The following is a 14,057-nucleotide window of genomic DNA, read 5'->3' as shown; positions in this document are numbered from 1 at the left end:
AACATGACTATTTTGCAATTTGGATCTCTTACTGTCAATAGGGCACCGTGTTTGTTGAAAACATGGCTACTAAATGGTAAATTCCAAAGGTTACAAATTCCCCTTAACTCCAAAAAGTCAGACTCTTTTTTTCCTCCCAGGTTCCCTCGCCCTCAGATATTCAAATAAATTGTGTGACCAGGAAATGAAACAAGTAATTTTTAATTGTATTCTATTGCATTACCAATGTATTTCAAACCTTTAACTTATTTTGGGAATATGTAAAGCATAATAGACTAAAACAAGAAAAAGACTGTTGAAATTAGACAAGATATACTAGCACCAAATTGTCCAAAGAATATGTTAGCATATAAAAACAAAACAGAAAAACCCCACATATCACACATCGTGGTTTACCTCAAGCATTAACAGTTACGTAGGAGGACAGAAATTCAAATATGAAAGTACAGAAATGCCCTGTCCCTTTGGAGATCTCTGGGGCTAAGTCCCGAAGAGTTTGGGTGTGTATCCTTCTGCTTGTGATAAAGGCTCGCTTTCCACTAAAGTCCTATTTCTTCTGAGGGACATTTGGGTGAAGAGTTAATATGAGACAGTAAGAAAATCTCTGCCAAAGGCAATTGTTTGCAAACCCTCCTACATGGTCAGTACCTCTTTTGTGACTTATCTCCTGCAGACAACACTGGCGGTGGAGAACGTAAGGGTAAGTGCAGCTAAATTAGGTGAGATACACAGTTGCAGAGTGAGCAGAGGCAAAAGTCCGCATGCTACTGATGTTACACAGCATCATTCAAACCACTACAAGAGGATGGTTTGTAGTTATGGGATGCATACTGGAAGAAGAAAACTGACAAACGAGTTTGTTGAGAAAAGAGAGAAAGCAGTCTAGAAAAAAAAGTCTTTGATGAGAGGCTAGAAAAGCTCAATCCACACAGTTAACACAGCTAATGGATAAAATACAGGTCAATTATGTCTTATAAACAGCTACTAGGAAAACAAATTTTGATAGCCCTCTATATGGCAAGAAAGGCATAATATTATACAGCAGTTAGAAGCTGAGTATAGAAAATTCAGATTAGAAATGAAAAATTCTTTTTTTAAAACGATCTTTAATTGCTGAAACAACCCTGGAGTAGAATCAATTCACCACCTTTAAATCCAAACTGCATGTCTAAATTTGTATTTCAGTCAAAGCCTAACTGTTGGAGCAAGAAACAGAGACAACAGTCTGTGACTTTCTCCCTTCTCCTGAAGTGGCCCTATTAATAGGCTACACAGACATGCCACCTCTCACTTGCTTTTTCTGTGATCCCATTAATGTTGTAGTTTGTTGCACAGGAGGTTCAGTTTAACATGAAGAGCTTGAAATGTCCACCCCAAGCACAGCCCGTCTCTTGGAAGGACTGAAGAGGCAATTCTGCGCAATCTGAAACTGAAAAGGTTTTGGCCTTCTGCATCCTGGGTCAATGCTCTAACCAAAACCATCGTTATGTTTCTCACCACCTAACCCATTTAATAACAAACAAACAAACAAACAAACAAACAAACAATTTAAAAGTTGATCTTTGCTTGAGTCTTTCAAAGACGCAGGTGTCTGCCAAAAGCTTTTGTGGCTTTGGAACCTGAGCAGACGGAAGCACCAACCTGTTCTCAGTCCCTAAGAACTGAAGAGAGAGAAAATATCTGAAACATGCCTGGTTCTCAGCATTTTGTTCATTATTCCTTAATTCTATAGTCAGAGTTTTTGGCACTGTTCTCCTCGATAATCCTTGTGTTTACTTATTTAAGCTGGCAAAGATGGATGAATTGTTCCTCATAACACAAGAAAAATAAGAAGATTAATGGAAAAATCTTTTGTGTTCAGTAGCAGAAATAATCCAAGTGCAAGCAAAGGCAGCTTGTTAACAGCAATTTTGTCTACTAGTTTTGTTATCTCTCTCAGTCAGCAGGTTTCTCTTGCCAACCAGAACTCAAACTACTTGATTTCAACACAGAAATATTTTCATAGGTGTCACCAACCATTCACAGTTAAAAATAAATAAATAAATATGCAGTATAAAACTACAGGTTTGTTTTATTTCTTTGCATTTCATTTAAATAAAGTATGTTTACTATATGCTATGTTTTACAATTAAAGAACTAGCAGATCATGGAGTCAGGTATTTAATACTTTTGACAGCTGTAATTACTTAAAACTGTATTTCATTAACTCTGAAAAAAGGAGATGAAATGTAAAAAAAACTCACAAGACATCCCTTACAGGGCATAAGATTAACATCTTACTTTCCTATAACTAATTTGTACTTCTTTAAAAAAACAACCGAACAACAAAAAGCTTAATGTGCTGTCTTAACTCTAAAAAGGAATAGAAGTACCTCCTAAACAAAATACAAAGGTATTTCAATTCATAAATGTTTTTCTACTTGGTCTAAATCCAACTATGAAAAGGTACCAAATCAAAGATAACAAATTAAACAACTGTTCTGCAGTTCCTGTTCATAAACTGAACCATCTAGCCTGGTTACTGCAAATGCAGAACTGAATTTAGAAATTCTCAACAGTACTGAGGTTTCAGGTGCAATTAGAAACACTAGATAAGAAAAACAAGGAGGGATGCACAGAGAAAAGCAAATCAATCCTCTGTGTATTTAAAAAGAAACAACTCTTCTTTTCAGACACTTCTTCCCCAGATCACATAAGCAATTTTTGAAGAAAATGTGGCATGGCACAGAATTAAAAGTTATTTATCTCAGTTCAGCGAAACTGCCTTTTGTTTTTGCTTCTACATAGACTCTCAGTCATTTAGAAGAAATTACAATCTGTCTGAAGTGTATAGAAGCCTAATGCTTGCAATAATGATAAATATGGCCATTCCAGGTAATCATATGCTCCTGATCATATACATTAGTAGAGGTGTGCTCATTTATTCAAAACCACTATCCCTATACAAAGGCTCGCTCTCTGAATATCTAAAAAACAAACTGGGATTTTAGAGACCATATGGGACAGCAAAGGGACAGAAATACTGCAGAACAATCAATCTTCTTTTATATTCAGTGGAGGCTGTACTATGCTACATATAAATGCAGAAAAACCTGCCTGCCTGGGCCCTCCTTAGTACAGTTACTGTGCAGGGAAAAAAAAAAAAAAAAAAAAAAAAAATCAATGAAGAGACCTCACTCTTGGCTATATAACATTACATATTTGAGTTGTTTCTAGCAGTTTCCCTGATGCACCTTTCATTTCTGATCACTACTTTTCTAATACTAAGAGAGAACGACATGTCTCTACCGCTAACAACTGACAGGATCAAATGAAATGAAAAAGGTGCTAGTAATACATATCCTGTTTTCTACTTGGATGCAGACTTCATCGTGAAAGAGTTCACAGTGGTAAGTATAATGACTGCAGATACATCATCACTCTGCAAACACTGTTAACACTCATTTCATCTCAGTTTGCATGGAACTTAAGACAACTAATAATTAAGAATTTAAATGAGATTATTTTCAACTACAGAGGCATAAAAATGGCAGAAAAATAACACTTTGAATAAATGATTTTTAAGATGTGTTTTAATTCATCAGATTGCACAGGTTCTCTCAAACTTGGCAAAGAAAAAAACACTTTTAAATAGACAAAAAGCCTGCAATTCAGCACATGCTTACGTATTTCTTGAAAAATCCATTTGAAGTAGACTTTGCAAAATAAAAATAAAACCTGGCATAGAAACAAAGGCACAATCCTATGGGCTAGACACATTCAGTAAGGAAAATAAAAACTAACGAAATGAAACTGAGCAACCGCTTTAAAGCCCACTGACTTCCAAATAACAGAAAGCACAACAACATGTATTATTATTTCTTCAGAAGGAAAAAAGGCAGAAATACTAAAAAAAACTTCAAAAAATAATCAGAACACTTTCTGAACTCTTCAAAAATGCTAACATGTTTGGGTTTTTTTCAGAAAAGCATGACTCAGGAATAGTACACCAGACCGTATATTGATCATTCAGATAATGCTAAAAAAAACCCCAACACAGCGTTAAAAAACACAGAACCAAAAACTGTGTCATGTTAGGAAATATGCCAGAACTTTGGCAATGAAGGAGTACAAAGCCTTTACAAAGTTTTCATAGAATTATGATTTTCTTATGAAGTGTATGGAATCTTTTTATTTTTATTTAAGAGGGAAAAAATACACAAAAGCAAAGCATATTTATCTTTAAAACACAACATTGAAGATTATAAACTGAAGTGTATAGGCATATATAACCTTTTTTTTTTTTTACTCACATAACACCATGCTTTATTACACTACAGTATGTTGGCTACATACATGTACTAAACCCAAAGGATCATAAAAGTCCCCCTAAGCAAACACCATCAATCAGAAATACCATTTTAAAAGAAGCAGTTCACTCATTTCACAATTCTTGGTAAATTACTATTACTTACTTACTATAAAATTACTGACAGTAAGGAAGGCATATATCCCACAGGGATTATTTCTATTATTTTCCTTTAAATGTCTGTCAGTCACACATAAAAGGCTTCTCTAATCTCTCAATATTAGCACAAAACTTATCCAAAGAAAAATCAATGTTCATAATGTGAGAGAAAAACACTACCACTGTTTTCATTTCTGTTCACTGTAAAAATCTAACTCATCTTTGGGAAGCAAAATGAGTTGCCAAAAGATATATCTCAAGCATAATTCCCTACACATGCTTTTGCAAATGTGATTATATTCATTACCTGAGCAGTTTACAAAATTGTATCGGCTAATGCAGAACGCTTGTGTATTTGAAAGGTATTTTCTTTAAATATTTTAAATTTCTGACAAATACAGTGAAGACTCATGATATACATGTTTGATCTACAAATAACTGCGTTTCATAACGAAAGCCATAAACTTGTTCATAGTTTGTTTATGGTGAGTAGCCACAACATACATAAGAAAAGGAACTCTACTATAACTTTTTTGTTCACCTTCTACAAACTGTTTTAGTAAGACCTAGATCCAACTAAAATATAAACCAATATTTAGCTATTTAAAATCACTTATTTTGCAGGCCAAAAAAGACACCGTTGCAACGAAACTCAACCTAGGTACAGCAACAATATAGTATTTGCTATCAAAAGAACTATAAGCTATCACATTCATAAGCAAATGCCTTTCTGTTCATAGTTAAACTTTACCACGTCATAAAAATGTTTAGTGAACTCTAAAACAGCTCACAGTGCATGTAATTCTACCAGCAGCAGCAAGAGACCCCTGGGTTTGCTAGCAGGTTCACTAACTCCTGAGCCCACCTGTTGAGGCAAGTTTTCTATGAAAAAACAGGTGTCCTTTTTCTTTGCTGCTCTTTCCTCTTTTTTTGGACAAAGGCATCCTCTGTACAGCTCCAAGAACTGAATTTCTAGACTTCTGTGTTTCCTTCCACCTGACTATTCTGACCTTTAGTTGCTACAGGCTGCAAAAAATATTCAAACACATTACTGCAAAATTCTACACTGCTTATGCAAGTAGCAACTGTAAATGTGCAGCTTCAAAGCTCCAAAAAGTCTAACAAAAATAACCCTTGAAAAAAATATGCCATGCATATAATGGAAAGCAGATAGTCCTAATAATTCTCACAGAACACTGGGGGTTTGATGCACCGACAGAGTCTACATGGCTTCATGTTTTCATTTCTAATTCAGTAATGACTCTCAAACACAACTAACCTTAAATTCACTGCTATAGCAAAAAAAGATAAATATTTACACATTTTTAATACATATAAGCTACAAACAAAAGTAATGCATTCAACAAAAGATCTCTCACTTGACTAACCAGAGCGATGGGGATGTTCTACTTGTATTTCAGATGCAGGTGTCTACTGACATTACAGCTGTTCGGACCTTTCCCAACAGAGGAACCTGTTCACTTTCATTTACTACAAGCTTGTTTTCCTTTTTTTTTTTTTTTTTTAAATCCCAAATCCAGTGAAAATACACAAAGCAAGAGTCCGTTATTAACAGTCAACAAAGACTATTTTGGAACTTAAGTTAAAAAAATAATTACATATAAATGCAGTCATTCCTTAAATGCACTCATTCCTTAGAAAACCCCAAAATATCAAACAATTCATATAAACTAGTATGACCTTTTTTTCACTCTTTATGAAGTGTCATTTCATAGGGAGAAAAAAATTACAACTCCATCACAAAACCTTCATGTTAAATAATGGAAGCAGATATTTTCCTTTCATGTTGGCCACTGAAACACCTCCAAGGCCATACCAAAAAGAAATAATGATCTCCATTTATTACTCAGCTTACTGCAAGTTTTACTCTAATATTACAGCAGCCTCTAGAGACCTCAGGATGTATCCAGTTTCCTCTTTTTTCTTTTAATGCATCTATCTGTTAAAGTTTCCAAATGATTTAGAATGATTTAGACCTAAACAGACATCCTGGTGCATAGACTACACTCTTGTATGGCTTCTTAAGAAAGAAAAGTAACTAAAAGGGCATTAAAGAAAAATCTCAGATCTTTTGCATTAAATCTGAGGGATTATTTGGCTTCCCTGTTTCTAAAATCCTACTGTTCCCTCAGTCCTTACAGTTATTAAACAGGAAAACCAGGAGAAAATAGTTGTTTAATATTTTACAGCAGCCAAAAAGATTTTTTTTTTTCCCCCTCCAGAAAGGGGGAATACAAAACCAATTAAGCTTACCACAATTACTAAACTCTTCACTGGGCAGCACACAAAACTTGCTGTTTATAAACTGAGGAAGGAGGGCTGCGGTTATGGCTTTTTTCTTTATTTACTTCTGAATAACACGGAAGTGCATTAAAGTTGCAAGAGCCTTTATCAAATCAGATTAACAAACTGGGATTTATGTCACCTTATTTCAAAATTACTGACTTTTAGACATCTAAGCCTGAAACAAACACCCTAAGCTCTTCCATAATCAAGACAGAAGTACAAACCACCACAGAGCGATTTATTTGACCTTTCTTCAAAGGAGAGGAATAGCTCTCTAGCACTCCTTGGTTTTTTTGGCTGGCTATAGAGGAAGTTTTAGGAACCACCTTTTAGATGACAAAGTTAGGAAAAAGAATTCCACCAACACTGTCCAATATTAGTTCCAGATACATTAAATTCAATAACTTACCCTCTACTGTTAAAGTACCCATTTTGGATTCCAAGAAATCAAACAGTGTGCTTGGTGCAGACGGTCTGGCGTTTCCTAGCTCTTCTTCATCTTCAGGTCTTATTCGGCCTCGGCCCTTCCCTTTACCTGTAAACATCAAAAGTTACTTTAAGTGGGGAATAAATAAAAAAAAAGTGTACACACTTTTTTATTTGATTTATAAAATGTTTGTATTTTCTACCTATAAAAAAAATATATCATGGACAAAATAGATATAGATATTTTCCATGTAAGGATATTCAAATCTGTGACTTCAAATTCAAAAATTTTGACAAGAATACAATACACAGAGGCCTTTTGTAAGTATTTCCTTTCAGGTCTGCAATGCATTCTAACTTGCAGGAAAAAAACATGCAGAGATGCCCTTCTATAACTACGTTAGTAATCCACCATACACAAATTCCTTTGCTTGTAAACATGGTTTTAAAGCATTTCTTTGCCAGTTTTACCTCTAGGTGGTGGTCCCTGAATGGGTTTCTGTTTACTGCTGTTCAGAAGAAAATTTAATGCCGCCTCTAGGCTGTTACTGTTATCCATAAGTGCCTGTCTTGCTGCTTCTTTGCTGAAACCCATCTCTGTTATGTGTTTTAGAGCCTTTTCATCAACCTGAAATAAAAGGTACACATAGAACTAATCATAAGATACAACAGAGACTCTATAAAAACACCAGATTTGACTTTAATTTTTCATTAATTTTTTAACTGAAACACTATTTCATATTTCACTGATGATAAATATTTCAGTTTTATATAAAATCTTCACATACGATCTCTCTTACGTCCAATCAATCAGCTAGTAGAGGGGTTTTTTATTATTACTATGATTTTTAATTCATCAGTTTTCAGTTCTAATATTATGTGGTTTCAAGCACAAATTCCCCTAGTCTACCTCTTCCTTTGCTGTACACTGGAATAGTATGACAGATTGTAATATACTTTCTCTGAGATGAAAACTAAAAGGAATCTCTCACAGTAATAGTGGTATAAAAACTAGCCATTTGTTCCTGTTTAAACCCTTTCACAACTTTTACAGACAATACAAAACCCAGTTATACACTTCTTAAAACATGGAGAAAGTATAATCACTAAAGGTTCTGTAGAAGAAAGCAAAGAAATACAAACAATTTACCACAGAAATACAACCTTTCTTATTCTAAACTGTATAGAGCATGATGACAAAAAGGCAAAGCAGAAATCACAGAGCATTAATTACAGAAAATAACCTTGCATCTGCACTGTACATCCAAGTGAGAACTGCCTCTTCCAGTGCGGACAGACCTACATGCACTTAACATGAAATGGGACTAGGCCCTCTGTCCTTTCTCATCCCATACCCAACCAAAGTGATGCCAGTTACCCATCTACTGCAACAGCTGTAACCAAATACCTTCTTAACTGCAGTCCCATGAATGTAACATTTTGTCTACAGATTCCAAAATAGCCATTTTGTGACCCTCCAAAAAAAAAAAAACCCTAACAAACCAACCCACCAGAATCTAACCTCTAAGATACACAACCCCTTCTTTCTCCCACTGCTTAAAAGAACATGAACCTTTATTGCCAGAATGATTTAAATTACAACTGTATGAGAGTTATATGACAAATAACATTTAACCCTTCCTCTCTCCTGTTTTCCAGTCTTATGATGTAATTTCTCCAATCCTCATTTCTCCTGATGTTTTAATACATTCATTTTTGGTCTTAATTGCAGCTACACACTGTGATGTGGGACAACAGATATGAACAGGTCTCCTTTTTCGGGGCAGACACACAAAATCAGTGTTTGTGGTTGCTATCTCAATACAGAGATATCTCAATACAGTAAGCCAGAAGATGTAACAACTCAAGTAACACTCATAACTATGCTTAGCCATGCAAAAATCACTGTAATGGGCAAGACACGACTTTGCAGCACTTGGCTACAACTCCCACATGCTCAGCAATGTAGCCAATGCTTTCATGTAGCCGCCTTCATTCCCAAACTCAACAATACTCTAAACTGTCCAAAGACTAAGTAAAGGAACAGCAATTTAAAAGGTCTTTGAAGACCAATGGGGCAGAAACATGACCTCAGTGTCTACAGGGACTCATCGTCCCACTTGAGTTTGACTTCAAATTGCCTAAATAATGTCTGATTTTTAATGACAGAATATAATAGTTCCTCCTCTGGGCCATTCTCCTAGATTCTTCTGCATGGCAACAAGGGTCCAATAGAGAGAAGTACTTCCTCAGCAAATCTGCTTCACCCTTCTCCCCTTTGTAGATAAGTAGTTGGTTTGGATGAGAAGAGAACATCTAGCCATTACTGCTGTGTCACCTTCTTTCAACAGTGGAAATTCTGTGGACGACAGCTATGTTCAAAGACCAGTAGGAAATGAAGACTCCTCTATACAGTACCTGTACTCTCAACTATGGATAAAAAAAAAAAAATCTTGGATAGGTCACAATTTGAGACCCAAAGGAACAGCAATTTCCCAGATACAAAGACTGTTTGAGAAAGGAGGTAGTATCTTAAGTATCTTTGGATGTCAAAAACTCTCCCTTCAACTTCATTTATACAGTACAAATATTGCTTCTCGTACACAAAACTGGAAAGACAAAGAAAATCGTAGGACATATCCTATGAGGACTATTAAGAGAGGAGGATGACTGGCCTCCACCATCTATTGTCTGTCTATGAATAAACAGGAAAAATGGCTTCTTTGTTTCTTGTTTTGTAGGTAAAGATACAGTGCTTCAGGTTTCTCAGAAGGTAACACACCAGATGGATTAAAAACCTTTAACCATTTCTAAATATACACACAAGTCAACAATATACATGAAAGTCAACAATGAAACCTACTTGACATCACAATTCTAAAAAGACAAAACAAATTCCTTATCCATTGCTTTAAGATCTAAAAATCATTACTTATAACCAAAGAAGGCTTTCTATATAGGCTTAGTGGGTTCATATTTGCTGCTTCTAAACAGCTCCTAGATATGTTAAATGACATAAAACTAAGTTTCGGTAAATTGGAAGTATTGCCATTTTACAGTGCAATGTAAGACAAATTTCTTGCGGTTCACAGAAAAAACAGAAAACACAATATTTTAAATAATTACCCAATTGAAAATTCGTGGTTTTTTTTTTTGTTGGGGTTTTTGTCTGTCTGTCTGGGGGTTTTTTAAAGTCTATTTAGGTCGAGACACAGTTGTCAAGAATGACAAGGTGTACCACTGGTGCTACACTGGGCAGAGGGATGACTAAATGACCTCTTGAAGTCCTTTCAGCCTGTGTTTCTACAGTTCTACACTGACATTTCTGAGTACAGTGCTGAAGGCAGCACTACTGGAGCTCTCCTTGCTGCAAGATGACGACACATACTACACAAACAAAACTGTAACAGGCAGTTACTGTTCCTAGATGTCTTTTCTTCTCATTGTTAAACCTTTGGTAAAAGTAAATAAGGTGGAAAATATTCAACAATAAGTGATATTTATAATCAATATAACCAATACTGGTTTACTGAGTTACTACATTGTTGCGATGCCTCTTTCAGTCTGCTTTCATCACTCAAATCAGAATCATTAATTGTTACTGCATACTTGGAAATTCCTCTCCAGACTTGTTCTTGATAACAAATACTTCCTCCATCATAAACTTTTAGATTGCTGAAGTAACCAAAACAGAAACTTCAATGACTGCTCATCTTATACCCGCTTAATTCCATGCAGTGATCCCAAAGGACACTTCTCAGTAAGTATAAAGTTATGAAATACATTGGAAGGTGATGTTTTGGATTAAGGGGCGCAGTTCAGATTCTCCAACGGTAATCCATCTTACTCAAAAGGAAACATTACTTGTGACCATGTAAGCAGGAAATTCCCATGTCACAACAAAAGTATTTCTACTTTGTTATTTTAAATACCAGAGTACCACTTAGTTTCCCTAATGTCAAAGAAATGGTTTAAAACAGATTCTTAAAATAAATATTACATTCAGAAGAAAAGCTACATTAAAATATTATTTGATGTGTTGAAATTGAAGGATGAAAGTCTTCCTACCTAAAATGAATTAATAAATGTTAACATGCAAAACTGTTAAGCTTATTTAGACAAGAAAATAAAACTATACTGCAATGTCCTATATCACATACACTACTACTTTTCTTTTGTGAGGACTTGGGTTTAAATTCTACAGGATAAGACAATCTTTTTTGTAAAAAAAAAAAAAAAAAAAAAAATCACATTGAAACTCATAACTATCTCAGTAAGGTACAAAAGCACCTTAAGTATTCTAAACAGACTTCAAAATAAATTGAAAGGAAAGTCCTTATTCCTCAGGGTCTTTTGGTTTTATTTTTGTTACATTTGGTTTTTGTTTTTTAATAGTACACATTTAAGGTTCCATTTAAGTCTTCCACCTTACCAGTTCTCGGTAGACACCTTCATTCTTTCCCTCAGGTTTTGTTATCTTCTCTTTCTGGAAGAGTTCCCTGTTTCGATTCCCTCCAGCACTCACACTGAGATTACTTCTGCTACTACCACCACCTCCTCCAAATGTCTTGGTCTTTAGATAAGCATGAAAATAACATTTCAGTAAACAGAACTTATGAAAATAAGCCTTAATATTTAGCTAGTAGAAAAAGTGCAGTAAATTTGATGCAGCCGCATTTTTTATGATTATGCTTTGCATCAACAAATAAAGCACTAATTTACACACACAAAAAAGATGAATTTATTAGGTAGGTATTTTTTTCCCCTATGCCCAAATGAGGCTGTAAAAAGGGTATATAATTCTAGTTTTTATGACTTACCAAGCAAATCTGAAAAATAAACTAAAAGAAAAACCAAGAGAGGACATAAAAACCTGACACATTAGAACTAAACTTCCTAGCTATTCTTTCAGACTGAATGCAGGGAATCATGGGTTTTTGAGAATTGAAAAAAGCAGATGAAAATTGAGAACTTGTATTCATTACTTAAATCTCATTAGCTAAATTGTAAAAAACACATTTTTTAATAGTGGTATCAAATCAAAATCATATCTACAATAAAACATTATGATACATTTATTAGCTTTATTAAAATAAGAACATACCCATCAATCCAAAAGGACTCTGGTTTTTATTCATCTTTTTAAAGATACATGAGTAGAATTATAAACAGGCAAATATCAGAAAGCATTTTTCATTTAAGAGAGAACTACTTAAAATAACAAGAAAAGATCAAAGTAAGTAAAATGCTGCAACACATGCATTCTAACCTCCTTGCTCTTTGCTACTTCTGCGATAGCAGCTGTTCTCTGCTTTTCAAATTCATCATTGTCCACGACAGTTTTTACAGTATTTGTCATTTGCAGAGTCTTTCTGCGATCAAGCTCTCTGCTGTCCACTTGCACATTAGATGCACATTTCTGAAAATGCAAAATAAAGTTTTAATTAACTCTTCTGCCTACTCTCATTTGAAAAAAATAAAGTATTATTCCATTAGAGTAGCACAACTTTAGATAAAGAATATGATTGTGAAAATGTACACCTAGGACATCTCAATGTCTTTGCTGAAAGCACACTCCTCTGGTCCACTAGAAAGGCCAAAAATAATGACTTTTACATTTTAAGTTTAGTTCATGATGTAGCTAGTATGATTCTTGTAAATACCTTTGGCATTTAAGAAGGGACTATGTTAGTGCATACAAGATCTGACCGGAAGAATCAAAGGCTCCACATACTAAATAAAGTATGAAATTGAGAGCAAAAATATAAATTGGCACAACAAAGTGACAGAATCAACGCAATTTTTTTTAAAACAGGCACATTTTTTAGATCCAAGTCATCATGATCTAAGGTGTTTTGATAGCCTTTATCTAACCGGAACCAGGTCCCCTAAATGTCATGATACAGGTTTTTTTTACAAAACGACAAAGAGAAGTACACTATACCTGCCCAAAAGGTACAAAAGGGGGAGGGCCACCTTCCGTTCCAATGTTACTCCTGTTGTGTTTTGCTAAACTCTGTAAGAGAAAATTGTTGAATAATAAATTGCAAACAGAAAACAGATTATATGATAAACGTCTCTATTTCAGAAAGTATATGAAACTTGCAAGATGAACATTTTAAGCATAAGAAATAATTATACACTTAAAATCCTGAGGCTCTTAACTTAAGGAGAAGGTTGGATGAGGGGCAGGGAGACGAAGAAAATTACGAAAATTTGCAAAATCATGAAGGCAACACATACAGCAAATGCAGAAAATTCAGTTATATACCAAAACCTACACTAACAGAACAAAGCAGCAGACAAATAGGCAGCAGATGTTTCTTTACATAGCACCCAGTGAACTTGCTGCCACTAGAGGCTGTAAAGGCATACAGCTTCAACATGTTTAAAAAGGGATAGGACCAATTAGCCTAGAGAAGATAATGTTCAGGGGGATCTTACCAATCTACACAAATACCTGAAGGGAGGGTGCCAAAAGGATGGAGCCAGGCTCTTTTCAGTGGTGCCCAGTGACAGGACAAGAAACAATGGGCACAAACTGAAACACAGGAAGTTCCCGCTGAACATCAGAAAACACTTCTTTTACCGTGAGGGTGACAGAGCACTGCACAGGTTGCCCAGGGAGGCTGTGGAGTCTCCATCCTTGGAAATATTAAAAAGCTGCCTGGACATTGACCTGGGCAACCGGCTCTAGGTGGCCCTGCTTGAGCAGGGGGGTTGCACCAGATGACCTCCAGAGGCCCCTTCCAACTTCAACCATTCTGCAAAATTTATGAACCCATGCATAAGCAAATACTGAAAGGATTAGTCAGGATTGTATCCCCTCATAAAACATAATACAATTCTGGATGCCAAAGCTGTATAAGAGCTCAGG

General features: G+C 35.2%; 1 protein-coding gene across 3 annotated transcripts in view; it reads right to left on the bottom strand.

Moving 5' to 3' along the window:
• Positions 1-14,057, bottom strand: part of TDRD3 (tudor domain containing 3) — a 109,684-nt gene that overhangs the window by 34,099 nt on the left and 61,528 nt on the right. For all 3 annotated transcript variants that reach the window (XM_050894777.1, XM_050894794.1, XM_050894786.1), the window contains exons 6-10: positions 13,125-13,196; positions 12,450-12,599; positions 11,613-11,753; positions 7,652-7,808; positions 7,164-7,289 (exon numbers count right to left, since the gene is read on the bottom strand). In XM_050894777.1, coding sequence (XP_050750734.1) covers positions 7,164-7,289; positions 7,652-7,808; positions 11,613-11,753; positions 12,450-12,599; positions 13,125-13,196 — 646 coding nt within the window. The remainder of the gene's footprint in view (positions 1-7,163; positions 7,290-7,651; positions 7,809-11,612; positions 11,754-12,449; positions 12,600-13,124; positions 13,197-14,057) is intronic.

This window comes from Gymnogyps californianus, chromosome 1 (assembly GCF_018139145.2).
Source record: "Gymnogyps californianus isolate 813 chromosome 1, ASM1813914v2, whole genome shotgun sequence".
In the NCBI taxonomy this organism is placed as follows: domain Eukaryota; kingdom Metazoa; phylum Chordata; class Aves; order Accipitriformes; family Cathartidae; genus Gymnogyps; species Gymnogyps californianus.
This window is presented reverse-complemented; position numbering and strand designations above follow the sequence as displayed.